Source organism: Pipistrellus kuhlii, unplaced genomic scaffold (genome assembly GCF_014108245.1).
Source record: "Pipistrellus kuhlii isolate mPipKuh1 unplaced genomic scaffold, mPipKuh1.p scaffold_m20_p_6, whole genome shotgun sequence".
Classification (NCBI taxonomy): Eukaryota; Metazoa; Chordata; class Mammalia; order Chiroptera; family Vespertilionidae; genus Pipistrellus; species Pipistrellus kuhlii.
Window position 1 is genome coordinate 58,576,915 of NW_023425562.1, and position 18,497 is coordinate 58,595,411.

General features: G+C 45.7%; 1 protein-coding gene across 4 annotated transcripts in view; it reads right to left on the reverse strand.

Moving 5' to 3' along the window:
* The window catches only part of SLC23A2 (solute carrier family 23 member 2), a 123,121-nt gene that overhangs the window by 9,102 nt on the left and 95,522 nt on the right, over window positions 1-18,497 (reverse strand). For all 4 annotated transcript variants that reach the window (XM_036417637.2, XM_036417639.2, XM_045574797.1 and 1 more), the window contains 4 exons: window positions 11,320-11,440; window positions 10,614-10,770; window positions 7,130-7,277; window positions 5,587-5,692 (listed from right to left, as the gene is read on the reverse strand). In XM_036417637.2, the coding sequence (XP_036273530.1) occupies window positions 5,587-5,692; window positions 7,130-7,277; window positions 10,614-10,770; window positions 11,320-11,440 (532 nt within the window). The remainder of the gene's footprint in view (window positions 1-5,586; window positions 5,693-7,129; window positions 7,278-10,613; window positions 10,771-11,319; window positions 11,441-18,497) is intronic.

The following is an 18,497-nucleotide window of genomic DNA, read 5'->3' on the forward strand; positions in this document are numbered from 1 at the left end:
GATCCCCTTCCCTCTCCCAGGCCCCACCCCGTCATCCTGAGGGCTTACTGCCTGCCCCTCGGTGTACCAGGCCAACCCTGGCCTGTCTGCTTAGAACACCCTTTCCTCCAGCCCCTTCTGGTGGTTCCCAGACACATCCTTCAAAACGCTACCCAATGTGACCTCCTCCGCAAGGCCTTCCTCCATTCCAAGGCTTGGTCCCCCCACCCTACCACCCCATGCCCCAGATGCATCCTGGGCTTTTGCAGTACCACTTATCATTTCAATGTGGTCTCATCGTTATCTGTTACATTTCATCTCGGCTTTCTAGAAGCTATCATCTAGCCCACTGCATCCAGGCAGCGGAGAGGGGGCTGGCACTGGGTTCAAGAACCCTGTGTTTTGGCTCCTACTGAGTACTGCCTCTCCCAGGAAGACACCCTGATACACAGGAGGTTCCAGAATGTTTGGGGGAATGTTCACTGGCTTTAAGTATGACTTCGGTGAGAAAATGGCTGCTTACACTTAGGTTATGTGAAATGAAACTTAAGATCCAGTTCCTCATCGTACTATCCCATTTCAAGTGCTCCCAGGCTCCTGTGTCTGGTGGCAGATGCTCCCAGCGCACAGGTGCAAAACGCTGTCCCCACTGCTCAGTGTCCTGCTGGGTGGTGCTGGGTCAGAGTGTCTAACAGCCTCTCTAGGGACCCAAGAATCAGCTTAGAGTCAGAGAGGACTCTTATGGTGCAGATTGCTGTCCAATCACGGCTAAGACTGGAGCAGGGCCTCGACTGTTTCAATCCATGGCTCCTCCCACAAAGCACCGAATGCAGGGAAGCAGTGAAAAGGGTCAGGAAACTGGTTAATCCAGTAAAAATGACCTGTGCTTGGCTGTATTACATGATAAGGAACACTTTCACTTATAAATGGCTCATTTTTCAGCAAACATTTTAGGGACCTACTATGTGACTGGCACTGGTTAGACTGGGGGGGGGGGGTGGGGAGCAGATACAAAGATGAGTAAGTCACCAGCTTATGATGAAAGTCTAGTACTGTTGCAGTTACTCTGTGTGGGAACCCAGTGGGGAAAAACTGAAGAATCAGAAAGGGATCCACAGAGATGTTCTTGAGGGATGAATTTATTGGAGGAAGAACAACCAGGTAGAAGAAACAATCTGTGCCAAGACCACCTCCCAGCAGGGTCAGGCAGCCTTGCAGGTGTGCAAGGAGAGGGACAGGCCGGCCTCTGGGATGCCTGAAACGATAAATCCTACATGGAAACCATGCATGGAAGGATGATCTGCCTTAGGTGCTGACAAAAAAACAAACCACCACAATGAAAATACAAAGCAGCAATGGAGCCATTCTTGTGTTTAATAAATATGAACTTAGTGCCTATTATATACTAGAGACCTGGTGCACAAAAATCGTGCATGGCCGAAACCAGTTTGGCTTAGTGGTAGAGAGTCAGTCTGCAGACTGAAAGGTCCCAGGTTCAATTCTGGTCAGGGGCATGTACATTGGTTGCGGGCACATCCCCAGTAGGGGGTGTGCAGGAGGCAGCTGGTTGATGTTTCTCTCTCATCGACGTTTCTAGCTCTCTATCTCTCTCCTTTCCTCTCTGTAAAAAAAAAATCAATAAAATATATTAAAAAAAAAATTTGTGCATGAAGGGATGTCCCTCAGCCTGGCCTGCACCCTCTCCAATCCAGGACCCTTTGGGGGATGTTCGAATGTCACCATCTCCAGCTTGCCTGAGCCTCAGGCTGGCCGTGTGCGGCTGGGCAGCCACCATCCCCAGCTTCCCTGAGCCTTGGGCTGGCCCTGCGAAGCAACAGCCATCATCTGAGGTTTGCCTGAGCCTTCGGCAGCCGCTGCGGCTTTGTCCGGAAGGACATCTGGATGGTTGTCTGGAATATGTCCGGTCTAATTAGCATACTACCCTTTTATTAGTATAGATGCTTCAAACACAACTCTAAAATCCCTGCCTCACCTGGCCAGAACTGGCTCAGTTGGCTGGGCTTTGTTCTGTACACAGAACGGTTTCCAGTTGCCGGTTGATTTCTGGTCAGGACATATGCCTAGGTTGTGGGCTCGATACCAGGTAGGGGGTGTGCAGAAGGAAGCCAATCAATGTTATGCTCTCACATCAGTGTTTCTCTTACTCTCTCCCTCTCCCTTCCTCTCTGGCTCTCAAATTCAATTTAAAAATCTTAAAAAATAAAAATAAAAAAAAATCCCTGCCTCCCATTGCTGACAAAGACCTTTCGTCTACTTTCCTGCTGCCCACCTCCCTCTGACCTCCTTCCTGAGCTTCAGCTCTGCCTGTAGGGCCATCGTTTCCGACTTTCCAAAGGCTTTCCACAGTGTGGAATGCAGCACAGGAGACATGGTGCTCACTTTGTTTCTAGAAATAAACTTTGAGCTACATATTGAGGAATAGGATGAAGAAATAATACACAGTCATTATAGTTGAGCTGCCAAAGGACTAAAATCAAGCTGGTTGAGGAATAATGAGCTTATTCTTGTTCTAATTAGCCTGGGATCTTAAACTTTTGAACTTTCCAGTCCTGTCAATCCCCGGATATACATACACCAGACCTCCAGGTAACCCTCTGATGACCCCCTGAAGGACTCATGTATCCAGACCACCTGACACCCATTATCCCAACCACACCTCCTGGCACCTATCTTTCTGACCTTGACATCCTGGACCAATCCTAGGGCTAAGAATGCAGGACTGATAATTCTCAAGAGTATCGTTTTTATTGTAAGAACTCTGAATTGTTCTTTCTTCTTCATAATGCTTCTAGGTTTTTGTTTAGCTGTGTTCCCAATTTGCAAACTCTTGAATAAATCTTTATCATGTATTTCTAGCCAAAGCCTTTAGCTCGTTTTGAGTTCATTTGACAATATCCTATGAAGACAATATCAATAGCTTACTGTATGTATACCCACCACACGCTAGACTCTGCTAAGTGCTTTACATCGAGTTATTAATTCCAGAGCCTTGCGTACTGTTTTGGAGGCTGAGAGAGATGATGTCACATTGGGAAAGTGATGGAGCCAGGACCGAAATCCAAAGCAGCCACCACCCTCATGCCTGCCCCTCTCTGAGGGACAGACATTGGCACACACTCAGCGGAGAAATCCTGCCTGTGCAATCTGACCCCTTAGAACTTCAGAACACAATGGGGTAAGCAGCCTCAACTCCTGATCAAGCAGGTTAGAATGGCCATGGCCATGGAAATCCCTGACTGGATAAAGAGCAGCTACTATTAAAGTTGCTAGGAAATGGAGGCAGATCTCTGGAGGAGCCACAGACCACCCTCTTCCTATGTGCCTTGGGATTCTGATGCAGGAGCCCAGGCCAGAGCCATTCAACAGAACATTATACACCGATAGAATATTCTGTATCTGTGCTGTCCTAAAGCAGCCACTGGCCACAAGTGACCACTAAGCCACTGAAATGTGGCTAGTGTGGCCAAGGAACTAAATCTTTTGTTTTAACTAATTTACACTTAAATGGCCACATGTGGCTACTGACTGCCATACTGGACAGTTGCTGGAAGCTACCCATGGTCGGCAAACTGCGGCTCACGAGCCACATGCGGCTCTTTGGCCCCTTGAGTGTGGCTCTTCCACAAAATAACACAACCTGGGCGAGTCTATTTTGAAGAAGTGGTGTTAGAACAAGTTTTAAAAATTTGGCTCTCAAAAGAAATTTCAATCTTGTACTGTTGATATTTGGCTCTGTTGACTAATGGATTTGCCAATCACTGGCCTACACTATTGAGGAATTACAAACAAGGAACCTAGAAAGCTCATGGACCTTGAGCTTTGGCAAGGGCTAAAGCTATGCACGATTGTTCTGACAAGACAATGGTGGCTCAAGCAATTTCCTGACCTAATAGTCTCAAAGTAAATCTTTACTATTAGATATTTACTGACCTTTCCCTTCACCCTCAGTCTGTGTGCATCTTTTTTTCTGAGGTGGGTTTCTTGTAGACAACAGGTGTATGGGTCTTGTTTTCTTATTACTGACCTTTAATATAGTTTGTCTGCTACCGGAATTGCCTGCCTATTTAGGAGCAAGTCTGGCAGGGCCTGGGTACCAGTGAAGCCTCTCCTCTTGAGAAAGACTACTCCTGGCCCCTGTGATTTCCAAATCCGTGCTTCTTGTCTAGTCTTATCATTTGTGCGAGGCCCTTCTCCAGGTCCTGAACCCAAGTCACAAAGGACGTGGCTGTCACAATCTTTCACAGATAGTACAGATCTAGAATCATCTGACTGTAGACCTCAGTTCTACTCAGGAGAGTGACTCACCCTTCAGCTGGATAAGAGGCAGCTCACAGCCCAGAACCCGCGCCTCCTTTCTTCTGGACGGGACCTCCCGTCAGCTACATGGCTCAGGCCACCGAGAAGTCTGCTGCCCGCCCCACTTTCCCCACCAAGGCAGCTGTGCAGATGACTGGACTGGACAGCTACTCAAGGCAATGAAAACCGATTCCAGGGCCGACACTGCCCTTGAATGGCCGTGGCCTTTGCCTGATGTGAGTGATCCAAAGGGATTCAGAAGAAAAATCAATTTAGCTCATTGAAAAGCACTTGCAGGTTGTCTTTCAGAATAAGCAGGCACCATTCAAACTGTAATAAGAATTATTCCCCCGACCACCTCAGGCCCGTCTTGGGAGGAACCTCAGAGAGCAGCACCAGTCACTCCCTGCAGTGACTCTGCTCCAGGCGTGCTCTGAAGGGGCACAGAAAGGGAGCTGGCTTAGTAAAGTGTCTTCCTCTAAGAGTCCCTCCGTCTACAGCAATTTTATGTTGATGTGATTTCAGATCAGTTCTATGTGTACAGGTTCATGCAGCACACTGGCTAAAGGGCGAGTGAGCCTGGCCGGTGTGGGTTAGAGGTCGAGCATCGACCTATGACCAGGAGGTCACAGTCCGATTCCCAGTCAGGGCACATGGCCGAGTTCTAAGCTTGATTCCCAGTGTGGGGCATGCAGGAGGCAGCCAATCAATGATTCTCTCTCATCACTGATGTTTCTCTCTCTCTCCCCCTCTCCCTTCATCTCTGAAATCAATAAAAATATTTTAAAAACAAACAAAAAACGAGTGACTTGTGCCCCATTCGGTGTCCATGTGAGACACACTGGGCAGCGTTGGTTCTCACCACTGGCAGCAACAGACCCAAGGGTGGCGCTGGAGGAAGTGTCCATCCGACAACCCTCACATGCCTGCGTCAGGAGCAACCGGCAGCAGGTGGAGCCATCTGCACGCGTGAGGCTGAGCTCTGTGATGGCCCCCAACTTACAGGAAAACCACTGGTGCTTACTGGGCATGCCCTGGGCATGCCTGCACCCTCTCACCTGAATTTACAGTCAAAATTAATCAAACTCAATATTTGGTTTCTTCTTATCTGGCTGCAGAATCTCAAAGAAGACATTCCAAAAACTCAGCAACAACAACAGAAGGAGATGGGAGTGGGGGGGACGATCTCAGAACTGGAGGCCTCCCGTGCGAAACTCATGTGGTCAGACCAATCAGTGAAATGGATCAACGCTTAGTGGCCCAACCGTTTAATTAGTAAAATGTTTGTACCTTAGTAATTCCCAAAACTCCAATGTTGGGACTGGATGAAGTAGAGCCATTCCCAGTACCAAATATGCCATCGAGCACACAGGAGAGACCCTCCACGAAAATCCCCCTAAAATGTAAAGGAATGGGGCAAAGAGAAACATTCATTCAGTGGGGAACACTCTGAGATAGGCTCTAAGTGGCCGTGACCCAAAGATCTGGGCCACAGAGAGCTACGCCCTCTGCACGCCTGGGAGGGGTAACAAGGCCGTCTCAAGCCCCATGCCAGACCTACAAGCTCATGCAGCTTTGAAAGCACCTCTGTGACCCACCCTTAGACACAGGCGTTTAAACAGCATTCCAAGCTAAAAGCTTTTAGCCAGAAAACAGCCATTTGCTGGGATCTAAAACAAATATAGGCTGTCCATTGATTTGATTCCTCTGCTATTAATACATAGTTTCACCAGGAAAGACATGCTTTGTAACTGTGTAAACATTGACACTTTTAAAAGAATCAATATACAAATAATTTAATCATAAGCAACAGCTCAACTGGAGAAAGACATAAATCCAGGACTGACATCCCTTACAGAATCAACCTAAGAAATGCTGCCCTCGCCCTTTTGGCTGTGGATAGAGCTTCAGCCTGCGAACCGAAAGGTCCCAGATTCAATTCTGGTCAAGAGCACATGCCAGGTTGCATGAAAGGGCTTTCATTTTATCACATGGAAGCCCTTTCAAAGGGGCAGCAGCTCGGGGGGAACAGGATTTGGGGCAATTTTATCTTCTGTGCGGCCTCCATAGGGTCCAGTTCACTCCTGGCATCCAGAAATTAATGACCAGGTGTGCTGAGCACCTACATATGGCTCATAGTTCATAAACCTCTAGATTCTGCAGACTTCATTTATTCATGCTCATACTTCTCTACCTATATAAATTGTAAATGTGCCCTAGCTGGTTTGGCTCAGTGGATAGAGCGTCAGCCTGAGGACTGAAAGGTCCCAGGTTCGATTCTTGTCAAGGGCATATGCTTGGGTTTTGGGCTCCATCCCCAGTAGGGCAAGTGAAGGAGGCAGCCGATCAATGATTCTCTCTCATCATTGATGTTTCTCTCGTTCACTCGCTCTTCCTCTCTGAAATCAATTTAAAAAAATATTTTTTTCCAATTGTAAATGTGAAGAGATGATACAGCATCCACGGTCTAGAACAGTTGAGGAAAACAGGAATAAAGGGGACAAACACCCATGACCCCAACCCAAGCAAATAACAATGGTGGTGTCTGGCCTGTGTTTGGGTGAATTTAAGGTCTAGAGTGATCTTAGAGAATGTATTATGCAATTGTCACTGGGAAGAAGAAAGGGCGAGAATTCTGCTCATTGTTACAAATGAGGAAATGAGGGCAGGATGAGGGCAGTGACTTGTCCAAAGACAAACAGCCAAGGAAGAGCCCTGTTCTTGCCTGCCTCCATGCTGAAACCCTTGGTTTCTTCTCCAAGATTACCCAAACCAAAGCATCACACAGCGAGGTGGCGGGCCCAGGGAAGGGCTCGTGTCCGCGGGAGCGCACCTGTTTATGGCGTGGATGGGCGGCGGCGGGGCACAGGACAGCCTTGCGCAGGCGTAGTAGTCCCCGATAGACTCGATGATGCTGGAGACCACGGCGCTGAGCATGCCAATGACACCAGCCGCAGAGATGGTGGGCAGGCCCCACTGAACTGTAGAAAGAAAACAAACCTCAGGTCCTCGCTGTCTCAGAGGCACAGGCAAACATCACACACCAAGTCATTCAGCATGCCCAAGGATGCTCAGAATCTGAAGCTCAAGGTGGAACCTTGATGCTTAAACCTACTAGTTAGCTACTCTGTTTCCCTGAAAATAAGACAGTGTCTTATATTAATTTTTTTCTCCCAAAGTTGCGCTAGGTCTTATTTTCAGAGGATGTCTTATTTTTGGGGAAACACGGTAGTACATCACCAATGGCCAGATGCCTGGGAAGGGCTCCGGAGTCAATGAAGATGCCCATCACCAGGCTCGGGCTGCTCTATGTCCTTCTTTAAAAGACACTGTTTGGCAGAAAGAGGTGGGTGCTTCTCTTCCTGCTTCAAAGCCAGAGACTAAATTGAAATTTGAACAGCCTGCTGTGTTGGGATAGAAATTTGTATTTCTACGAATTTAACCCTGCTGTGCAAAGGATGGTACAAACCAATGGTGCCCTCGCTCTGGGACTGGCATCAAATGAGAAAGCAGTGGAAAGCCACCAGTTACATTTAGATCCAACAACAGAGCAGGGACAGGGTGCAGATAACCCTCCCCTGGTGTCACAGCTGCACTTCCATGTCTTTTATTTGTAAACCATGTTATGGAAAATCAAATAATTTAAGAAAGCAAAGAGAAGTCCCCAGGTAGTTTCAATTTGAGGATCTGGATTTGGTTCCCTCATTAGATATACTTTGAAAGGAAAAAATCTTTTTGGACTTTCCAAGCCATAGATCTCACTTAATAAAAATACCAAGAAGAGCTTTTACTGTAAGAGTGAATAGACTTCTTTGATAAAGTAACTAGACCTTCTTCCCTTGAACCGTTAGTTATAATATAGTCACTAAGAAAAAACACAGTGGGAAGAAAAAGATGGATAAGATAAAATGGTCATTAAGGCCGTTTGATGAATGATCCAAGAACAGTGTAATGGGTAGACATCAAAGGGAGGCAACCCAAACTGGGTCACAGCGAGTGGAGGTTGGGAAGTCAGGAAGAGGACAACCTTGTCCGGAGAGGGTCTAGAGAACAAGAGCTGAGTGGAGAGGGCATTCAGAAGGGCAGCGCTGAGCATCAGCAGGTGGGCAGGACCAGGGGGCAGGCATGTTTAGGAGGCTCCATGCACCACCTAGAGGTGACTGGCCTCTGTCTCATAGGTTAACGAGGAACAACTTCAGGTTTGGGAAGAAAAAGGTGACACATGAAGTCAGATGTGCAGAACATGCCTGGGGTGTGTGCATGAGGACAGAACTAACTGCTCCCACCTGGGCTACTTCACTCCATGGGAGCAGACAGAGGACTCACACAGGCCCGTGGTCAGAGGGTCAAGATACACGTCCACGGGCAACACGCTCTATGCCCAGCACGCTCTATGCCCATCCTAACTGGGCTTGGTCAGCATCTCATCTCCGATGGGTTTGGAACAGATTTTTCTCATGCAGACGATTGCTTTATCAAGCAACATTTTGTATTTTTAATGTATTTTCTATGGTTACCTTGTTGCTGATGTCATGTTGTAGTTTCATTTTAGTGACTTGATTTAGGGGAGAGATTTTCATTTTATTTTTCTATTTACTAATTTTTCAGAAATTGCCTTTTACTGTTTTCTATTTTTGCCCCTCCTTTGTGCCTGAAGTCCTTAATTTTGATTTATAAGATCCTTAGTCCATCTAATTCAACATCTTAAATCTGTAATCTTTTACATGATGGACCTTTTTTCTTCAGATTATATATATTTAAAACCTTGTTGGCTTCCAGCCTTCTATATTTACTGTTATTTCATCTCTCCTTTAATTTATGTTGTTACTTTATTTACAGCAGGTTTCTCAACCTCAGCTCTGTGGACATTTTGGGCCCCAAATCTGTATTTTAACAGCCAGCACAGGTCATTCTCAGCATGCGACAGACAGAATATAAAGAGAGGGGCATGTGTGAAAACTGGACTCCAAAGTAAGCCAAATTCACCTGGCTTCCTGGGGTGGCATTTCCCTGGGTAACAGAGCAGCTCACGCAGTCGGGGGCGACAGGACAGGAGCCAGACGGCTGTCTCAGCACATGCACGGCTGCTTCTCCGAGGAGCCCACCTGCGCCCATGTCTGTGCTCATCTCAGCAGCCACCCGCACAGGTGGAGGACCACCCAGCATGTGCCCTCCCAGGCCACCTCCTGACTGCCTCAACAACCGGCTTTTAATCTCTTCCTCTCAGATTGTATGTACACTGGAGGCCCAATGCACAAAATTTGTGCAAGGGGCTCGGCCCTGCCACCCAGAAAGTCATCCGGAAGGACATCTGGTCTAATTAGCATATTATGCTTTTATTATTATGGATTATTATGGATTTATGAGCTATGCATTTTTTTAAAAAGAAGAGGAGTACCTATGTACATACATATATACTTAGACCGTATGACCTGATGAAAGTGTTATTTTAGAAAGGCTACATTTTTTAAGTGTTTGTAAATGTGTCAAGAACAGAAAGACAACTGCCGATGTTGCCATCATTTAACAGGCGTACAACAGCTGTCTCTGACCCAGTCCTAATATTCTTGGCCTTTCCTGCTTTCTCTCCTTGTCACTATAAAACGTGAAAATGTGACTGCTATGAGCAGGGGAATAAAGCAGCTCAGGCTCCTCTAACTAAGCCCCAAATGTCAGAACGGAGTGTACACCACAGGACAACTCAGCATTTGTAACGATGGGGGAGGGGTCTGCCCAGCACACATGAATCCAAATGTTACCTCAGCTTGAGACTGCCCCCCACCCCCGAACTAGCCAAGAGTTATCCAACACTTAAATCTTAACTTATGATCCATCTTCCATGCATTTGTGAGTATCAGTTTACTTCTGACAGCTGGACCAAATTTTAAAAGATTATAGCTCCCCATTATAAGATTATACAAATCCCATCATGCTTGAGCAGTTGGCTGCTAATCTTCAGGCCCCTCCCACTCCAGTCTGCTCACTTCAGAGGCCTGGGCCTGTGTACACGGCTCTGTACTTGTGTTTCTATGAGCTGCCCTTAAATCCAGGCCACCAGACCTCAAACCCGGTAAGAGGCCTCTTGTCTAGGATTTCACCCTAATGGAACCCAAAGAACCACCTAGTTAACCTGAGAAGGGAGCTGGTTAGTCTGTGTTCATGATGGCCCTGCCGGGACAGGACTTCCCTTCCTTGGGGTTTGATCCTCTCATGACCAGAATGGTAAGACCTACTCCTGCCGCAGAGCCTTCTGCTCACTTCCAAGGCCTCTCAGTTGGCCTCGGGAGCTCCTGACCCCTCTGCCACAGAATACTTACAGGGGTACGGGATCTTAAACCACGGGGCCACCAGCAGCACACCCTGCCTGGCGTCTGTTCGAGCGTAGAAGCCATACTTTGTGCTGTCGGGAGGGAAGACATCTGTCACTGTGAAGATGAAGCACAGCAGCCAGGACACGAGGATGGCCAGGATGATCTGAAGGGATCAAAAAAAAAAAGGCTCTTAGCCACAGAGGGGGCAGCTGCTGGCAAAACATACGCCTTCCTACAGTCTGAGTGCCTCAGCCCAGAACCCCCCCTTTCACTCAAAACACCGATAACAGATCTGTGGAGAGCCTACTGCTTGAATGGCATCAGATTTAGAGAGAGGAGTTGTCTGCAGGTAAAGTTACTTTCACTCTAAGTCTGGCTAATAAAATAAAGATAATGAACAATGTCCCACAGAGGCAGCGTGGAACCAGACCACCCTCAGTCCCAGGACAGGCAATGTCCCCCTAAAGGAATTCAGAATCAGAAGCTTCTACCACTTTGACTTGAAGTCCATAGCAAGTTGAGGGGGGAGGGGTCATTAGTACCCCAATGTCACCACCCAGACAAGGGCCCCTGCGCAGACCTGCTGAAAACCCTATTACTTAAACATTTTAAGTCATTATGGGGCTCCAGTGGCGCAATCGGTTAGCGCGCGGTACTTATAAGTCATGAACCAAGGACAATATGTCAGGAGAAAAAAAAAATAATTACTTACAGGAAACATTTTGAAAAGCTGTAACTTGTACGCAGTCCATCCTTTCTTGGACTTGTAAATTGGGAGGGGAAATTTAACATTTCTGGCATATTGAGAAAACAGTAATACAAGAAAAATTGTCCTAAGGAGAGAGAGAAAATAAACTAGTTTCAAAGCTGTTTGTCTGTATGTTAAAATATTGCTCAAACATTCAATGGCAAAGTGATCACATATGTTCAACTCACTTTAACAAGTGGTTAGTCCTCTTAACTATTACTTGGGAAATCATATCTTTGGTAAATGCCATTTTTGAAAAGATATTTAAACACTTTTTCTTAGCATTTCTTGATGTAGAAATGAAAGTCACCATGTAAATGCTTTGGCTAAATTTCCCATAATAGAATAAGAAAACCCAAAGAATATACACAGTAATGGAAGAAACTCAAGCTATGTCAGAGAAAAAGACAGGCTAACAGATACAATACAGAGAGGAGTGTAATTATAACTACAAATTAAAAAACAAGCAGCTACTGCACAAGTGTCTGTGTACACATGCACATACATACATGCAGTGAAGATGAGACCCAAACTGCTCACAGGAATTGGCTTCAGGAGGCAATATAATATGCAAATTTGTCCCTACTTTTCTGTATTTTCTGGTTTATTTATAAGGAGCAAAAATTATTTTTAAAAAGCAAAAAGCTTCAATACTTAAGAAACCTATATAGAGTAGATTGCAATATTAATATTTGTGAGATGTTTGTGTATGTCAGACATTATGGGGAGTCTTCCCACTCATCATCTCAACCTTCTGCAGTAGCTTCTATAATCATCCACTTCAGAGAGACAACGTCCAAGGTCATGTCGCCCGAGTCTGCAGGGTGGGGGGGCCAGGACTCTACGGCCTGGACTCTGCACCCCTTTGCAACACGGGCCATCAAGGCTGGGAGGCCAGGGCAGTGCAGGAGCCCCTGCACCGTGACCCACACTCCTGACCCAGCTGCACTGAGGGCCACAGGAGGCAGTGATGCAGGTGCCCTCCCTGCAGCAGGTCCCGACAGATCTCCGCCCAGTGCCCAAGTATGGCAGTGTGGGGTGGCTTCCTGTCGCTGAAACAATGGAGGCGCACAGTGATGTGTTTCATCATCCGGCGGGACTCGCTCTTTCACTTACAACCCGAGACAGAGCTGGCAGGAAGAGTGGGAACAAAGCTACGCTTAATTGTCCCTGGGCCCGGTTCCAATGGCTGAGATGGAATTATCTGCTCCATTGGTCAGTCAAGTGCGGTTTCACTGTAACACTCCTAATGAAGTGGGGACTGCAGCCGGCTGGAGCACAGGCCTGTGCTCCGCTGTCTCCCTGCCTACCCTGGGCTTCGCTATCCTGGCCAGTACCAGTTCAAAGTTGAAAACCTGCATAGTGCCCAAGTGATTCCAATTTCTCTGGGGTGGTGAATTTGAACAACAAAAATGGTATAGCAATGACATTAAAACTGGCTTATTTTAAACTCAGACCAACATAAAATTTTTAAAAATGCTATTATTTCAAAATGAACACCCAGAGCCAAAAAGGCCCCATGTCTGCCATTATTGTTCTCACTAGAGGCCTGGTGCACAGATTCATGTACGGTTGGGGTCCCTCACCCTGGCCAGCGATTGAGGCCATCTTGCCCAGTCACTCCTCCCCGAGGCAGGTTGGCTGGCCAATAGTGGGAGGGTGGCTGTGGGAGCGCACTGACCACCAGGGGGCAGCTCCTGCGTTGAACATCTGCCCCGGTGGTCAGTGCACATCACAGCTACCGGCCAGTCATCCAGTCATCTGGTTGAAACTGTCATTTAGGCTTTTACATATATAGAGTATCGCAGGAGACACCCATCTGACAATTACACCTGCACTGTGGTAGTCACTTTTCAAAGCACATTTGAAAAAGGATGCTTGGCCTGGCCGGCATGGACTATCAACCTATAGACTAGGAGTTCACAGTTCAATTCCGGGTCAGGGTCCATGGCTGGGTTGTGGGTTTGATCCCCAATTGAAAGCGTGCAGGAGGGAGCTAAACAATGATTTTTTTTCTCATCATTAATGGTTCTATCTTTCTCTTCCTTCTTCTCAGAAATCAATAAAATCATACTTTAAATTCATTTAAAAGGGTAAGGACCTTAGCCAATTTTGCTCAGTGGTTAAGAGAGTCGGCCCGCTGACTGAAGAGTTGTGGGTTAGATTCTGGATCACAATTGGGGCGTATGCGGAAGGCAACTAATTGATGTTTCTCTCTCTCTCTTTGTCCCTCTACTCTCTCTAAAAATCAATGGAATTAAGTGAAGATTACAAAAAATTAATTAGGATGAGGGACACACCCAGAATTCAGGGAAGAACACCCTGATCTTGGGCCCAGATTTAGCAATGGAAACTAAGTGAGTGGACTGGCAGGTAAGTGCTCATATTCTTCCCACTCCAAAACTACTAGTCTGCTCCTAGTTTATGTTCATCCCCAAATACACCTGTGGGGCAGGTAAGCCAGGCAGTCCCACAGCAGAAGCAGGTGGGGGGGGCTGTGCCCATGCTCACACCTTGACTGAACAGGAAAGAGACAAGGATCTGAGCCCCAGCTGCTACCACAGCCAGCTAGTCCCACTTCACATTTATATATGGCTGGCTTACTGACCTTTCTTTTACCTTACAAATATTAGTCAAGAAACTTACACTAAAGTGTTGGGAAATTATAAAAGGCAGATAAGCAAAAACAAAACAAAACGAAAAACCTTAAGATCACCATCATCCCACTGGTGACAATTATGTAGCATTCTGGTCTATTAATTGTGAACAGCTCCCATTCCTGGGATGTGAATGGGTCATCCTGGGGCTAGAGAGGCAGCTGCCTCATCTTCAGAGCACAAACAGGTCATCCTCGGGCCCAAAGTGAATTCACACTTTACATGCTGCTGCCAAATCTCTTAATGCCATGGCCTCAATAGACAGAGATCTGCACCAGCACCTCAGTGCTGCTCAGCATTCCATCGTACAGACACAGCACATCTTGTCTAACAATTCCCACAGGTGCCACACGGGGAGCAACGGAAACTGTGACAGATCGACCATCCCTGGCCCCTGCCTATCTCCTGGTGACAAGTTCCCAGGGCCAGAACGGATCTGTCAAACAGTAAATAACTTACTTAAAAGCTTCTGATACACACTGCCAAACATGAACAGAAAGGCTGAGTGAATTTACAGTACCACCCAGGGACCAAGAACATTCCTTTGCTGCTCTCTGTAACACGAGGCCCTACATATTTTAAAGCCTCTAGCAATTTCATCAATTAAATTAAAGACTTATCATTTACTTTATCATCATTTACTTTATTTTTTAATATATTTTATTGATTTTTTTACAGAGAGGAAGAGAAAGGGATAGAGAGTTAGAAACTTCGATGAGAGAGAATCATTGATCAGCTGCCTCTTGCACACCCCCCACTGGGGATGTGCCTGAAACCAAGGCACATGCCCTTGACCTGAATCAAACTTGGGACCTTTCAGTCCGCAGGCGGTCGCTCTATCCACTAAGCCAAACCGGTCTCGGCATATCATCATTTACTTTAACATTCATTCTTTACAAATGAATTACTTAGTCCAGCATGGTTTGCAACAGCCAATATTTTAATCATTCATTCATGAGTATCAACTGGGGAATGGTTTAAGAGATTACAGACTCTTTCTGTTTAACATTGTGTAGTTTTATAAAGAATGAAATAGATCTAAACATACTGTGTTGGAAAGATGAGTTCAACAAAAAATGTTGGGGTGAAAATCAAATTATAAAATAATATGATGGTAAAGCTGTGTACCACATGTAAATATGCTTATATTTATGCACAAACAACAAAAATGTGAAAGGATAAATACTAACTTTTTACTAGTTGATCATGAGCAGATTTTTTTGAGGATGGGAATTACTTTACGTTAAATTTCCCTATTTACTGTTAAATTTCAAATGGCTAGAATTTTATATTTTGGGGGTGAGGGTCAGATAAAATGAGACTTCTCTTGAGTGTTTGGTGATGGTACAGGAGAGCTTGTTACACTATTCTCTCTACTTTTTAAAAGGTTTGAGATTATCCCTAAGAAAAATAAAGTTTTCTCAAGAAAAGAACAGCTTCCATTAAGGCCCTATGCAAGGTGTTAGAAATGTCACCACATTTACCTTTCCCGAAGAAGTGTCTCTAAATGACATTTCTATTGGAGTGACTAAGGGATCCATGCTGTTCAACCCGACCCCTCCCCGCCCCCCGCGACACACACACTGCTAACGGAATCCCTGTGAATATGCACTTTGATATCTGGGTAGGAAGGGTAACCCTTTTAAAACACTAATTAGCTATTTGTATTTCCTCTTATTTCAAAACTAGAGGCCCAATGCAGGAAATTCGTGTAAGAGTAGGCCTTTCTTCCTGCTGCTGGCACCAGCTTCCCTCTGGCATCTAGGACCCAAGCTTCCCTTGGGCCACCACTGGGAACCCGGGACCCGGGCTTCCCTCTAGCCCAGCTTTGTCCAGAAGGATGTCGTCTAATTAGCATATTACCTTTTATTTTAGACTAGAGGCCCGGTGCATGCCCTCTGGCAGTCTGGAACCCCTCAGGGGATGTCTGACTGCTGGGGGATGAGTCAGAGGGTCCTTAGCACTGCCGTGGAGGCAGGAGAGGCTCCCACCACTGATGCTGAGCTTGCCAGCCGTGAGCATCTTGCATTGAGAATCTGGCCCCCTGGTGGTCAGTGTGCGTAGCGACTGGTCATTCTGCTGTTAAGTCGATTTGCATGTTGGGGTTTTATTATATAGGATGACTGTTCATATATCCTTCATCCATTGCTCCACTGGGACTCTAATTAGTGAAATACTATGAATTGGAGACATTAACCTTTCTTGTAGAGTTTGTTGTAAATCTTTTCCCAGATTGATCCATAACTTAGTTTCAGTGTTGGTTTTATTTGAGTATAAATGCACTAGAAGTAAACCGGTTTGGCTCAGTGGATAGAGCCTCAGCCTGCGGACTGAAAGGTCCCAGGTTTGATTCCGGTCAAGGGCATGTACTTTGGTTGTGGGCACATCCCCAGAAGGGGGTGTGAAAGGCAGCTGATCGATGATTCTCTCTCATCAATGTTTCTAACTCTCTATCCTTCTCTCTTCCTCTCTGTAAAAATCAATAAAATATATATATTTTTTAAAATCTATCAATCTATCCCTTTCCAATATCGGCTGTAAGATATTCCGTCTTTCCTGATTAAATGTTTATGTAGGTTTTCTCTTAGTACATTTATAGTTTTGTTTTCTGCATTTAAGTCTTAATTTAACTGAAATGTGATTTATCATAAAGTAAAAATTTACCTTTCTTCCTAATAATTATCTAATTCTTCCATCTCCCACTGATTTGAAATGTGACTGCAACACGTACTAAACACGGTTTTCTTGGCTTTATTTCTATCCTCCTTGCTCTGCTCTACCCAAGTCATTCGGGTCTAGGACCAGGACCACCGTATTGTTACTCGGCTCTGGAAAGTATTTTAATTTTATAAGGGCAAATTGCCATTCCCTTCTCCCTGATCTTCCTGGTTTTATCCATGTTACTTTACTAGAGGCCCAATGCACGAAATTCATGCAAGAGTAGGCCTTCCTTCCCTGGCTGCCAGCACCAGCTTCCCTCTGGCACCCAAGATCTGGGCTTCCCTCACAGCCCAGCTTCGTCCGGGAGGTTGTCTGGTCTAATTAGCAAATTATGCTTTTATTATTACAGATTTTCTTGTCTTAGGTATTGGTTAGCACATTCAGGACAACTTTGAATGATATGGCAGTAATAAGCATACTTATCTTGGTTTCTGATTATAATAGGCAAGCCTGTTTATTAGTAAGTCTTTTGCCAATAAAGAATGAGGCATTTTAATTAAAATCTTACTCATGAAAGATTCTTCTATTCCCAATTTGCAGTAGAGATAGATATACAGTTGAATTTTATTGTTTGTTTTTGTAAATATGGTTTTTATTAATAAAATCCACGTGGACCCATAATGGTTTTATTAATAAACTTTCTAATAATCCTCCTTCCTTGAGGTCCTGAAATAACACAAAATTCATTGTCCTTTTATTGTATTATCTGAAGCAGCCTTTTCCCAAACCACATTGTAAAGGGCATTCTTCCCAGGTGTTTACACTAAAAAAATAAATTAGGTGTATGCAGAGCTGGATCCAAAGGCCCTTTCTGGAAGAATTTGTGTTTTAGAAGATTTCAACAGCTGTCAGAGAGGAGGCAGGGGGAGGACTGGATGAAAGAAGGTAAAGGGATGAGACAAAGAACATATACGCATAACCCATAACCCATAGACACAGAGTGATGATGGCCGGGGCTGCGGAGCGGGGGGAAGTGGGCAAAGGGGGGAAATGGGGTCACCTGTAATAGTATAAACAATAAAAATGAAGTTAAAAAAACATTTTAAAGAAACTTTACAACAGAGAAAGATGCCTACACATATCTGCCCTCGGCTCTGAGCGCTCCACACCCCAGGAAGGAACAAGTTGGTCAGACTCTCTCTTTCATTAGCTCTGTCAGTGTTTGTCACTGAGATAAAACTGAGTCGTTTCCCTTCTTTCTAACGCTCCAGGAAAGGTTAAATAGTGCAGGAATTCTCTCTTCCTCTCACCACTGGAGACCAGCGCTTCTTTTAGGGATAGAAGTCCTTTGACATTACTCTCGACTTTCCCCAGGGTCATGGGTAAAGTCTGACCCCCGCTGCAGTTCCCCCCTCACTTACAGTGTGCTCACTAACTGCCTCCTCTGTGACAGACGGCGAGCCAGGTGCTTGTGGGTGCCGTGGTGATCGATCAACACGGAGTGGAGGCCTTGCCCTTACACAATGCACACCCTCCTGCTGCATCTGTCTCCTGCCAGTCAGGACGTATTTTTGAGTCTCTTCTAAAGGATTCTAGGTATTTCAATTCATGCAAATTTGGTCTGACTTCAAAAGTCAAGAGCTAATGGCACCACTCGAAGTTTGAAACCTTACATCCCTTCCCCTGCACCTCACTGCCAAGTCTTCGGCATACCTTCCCAACTCCGACTCTAAAACACCGTCCATTCCCCGGCAGGGAGTGAATCAAGTTCTGACTTAAAATAAAACCTATCTCCTAAAGTCAGAATGTTCCAGAGGCCGCCCC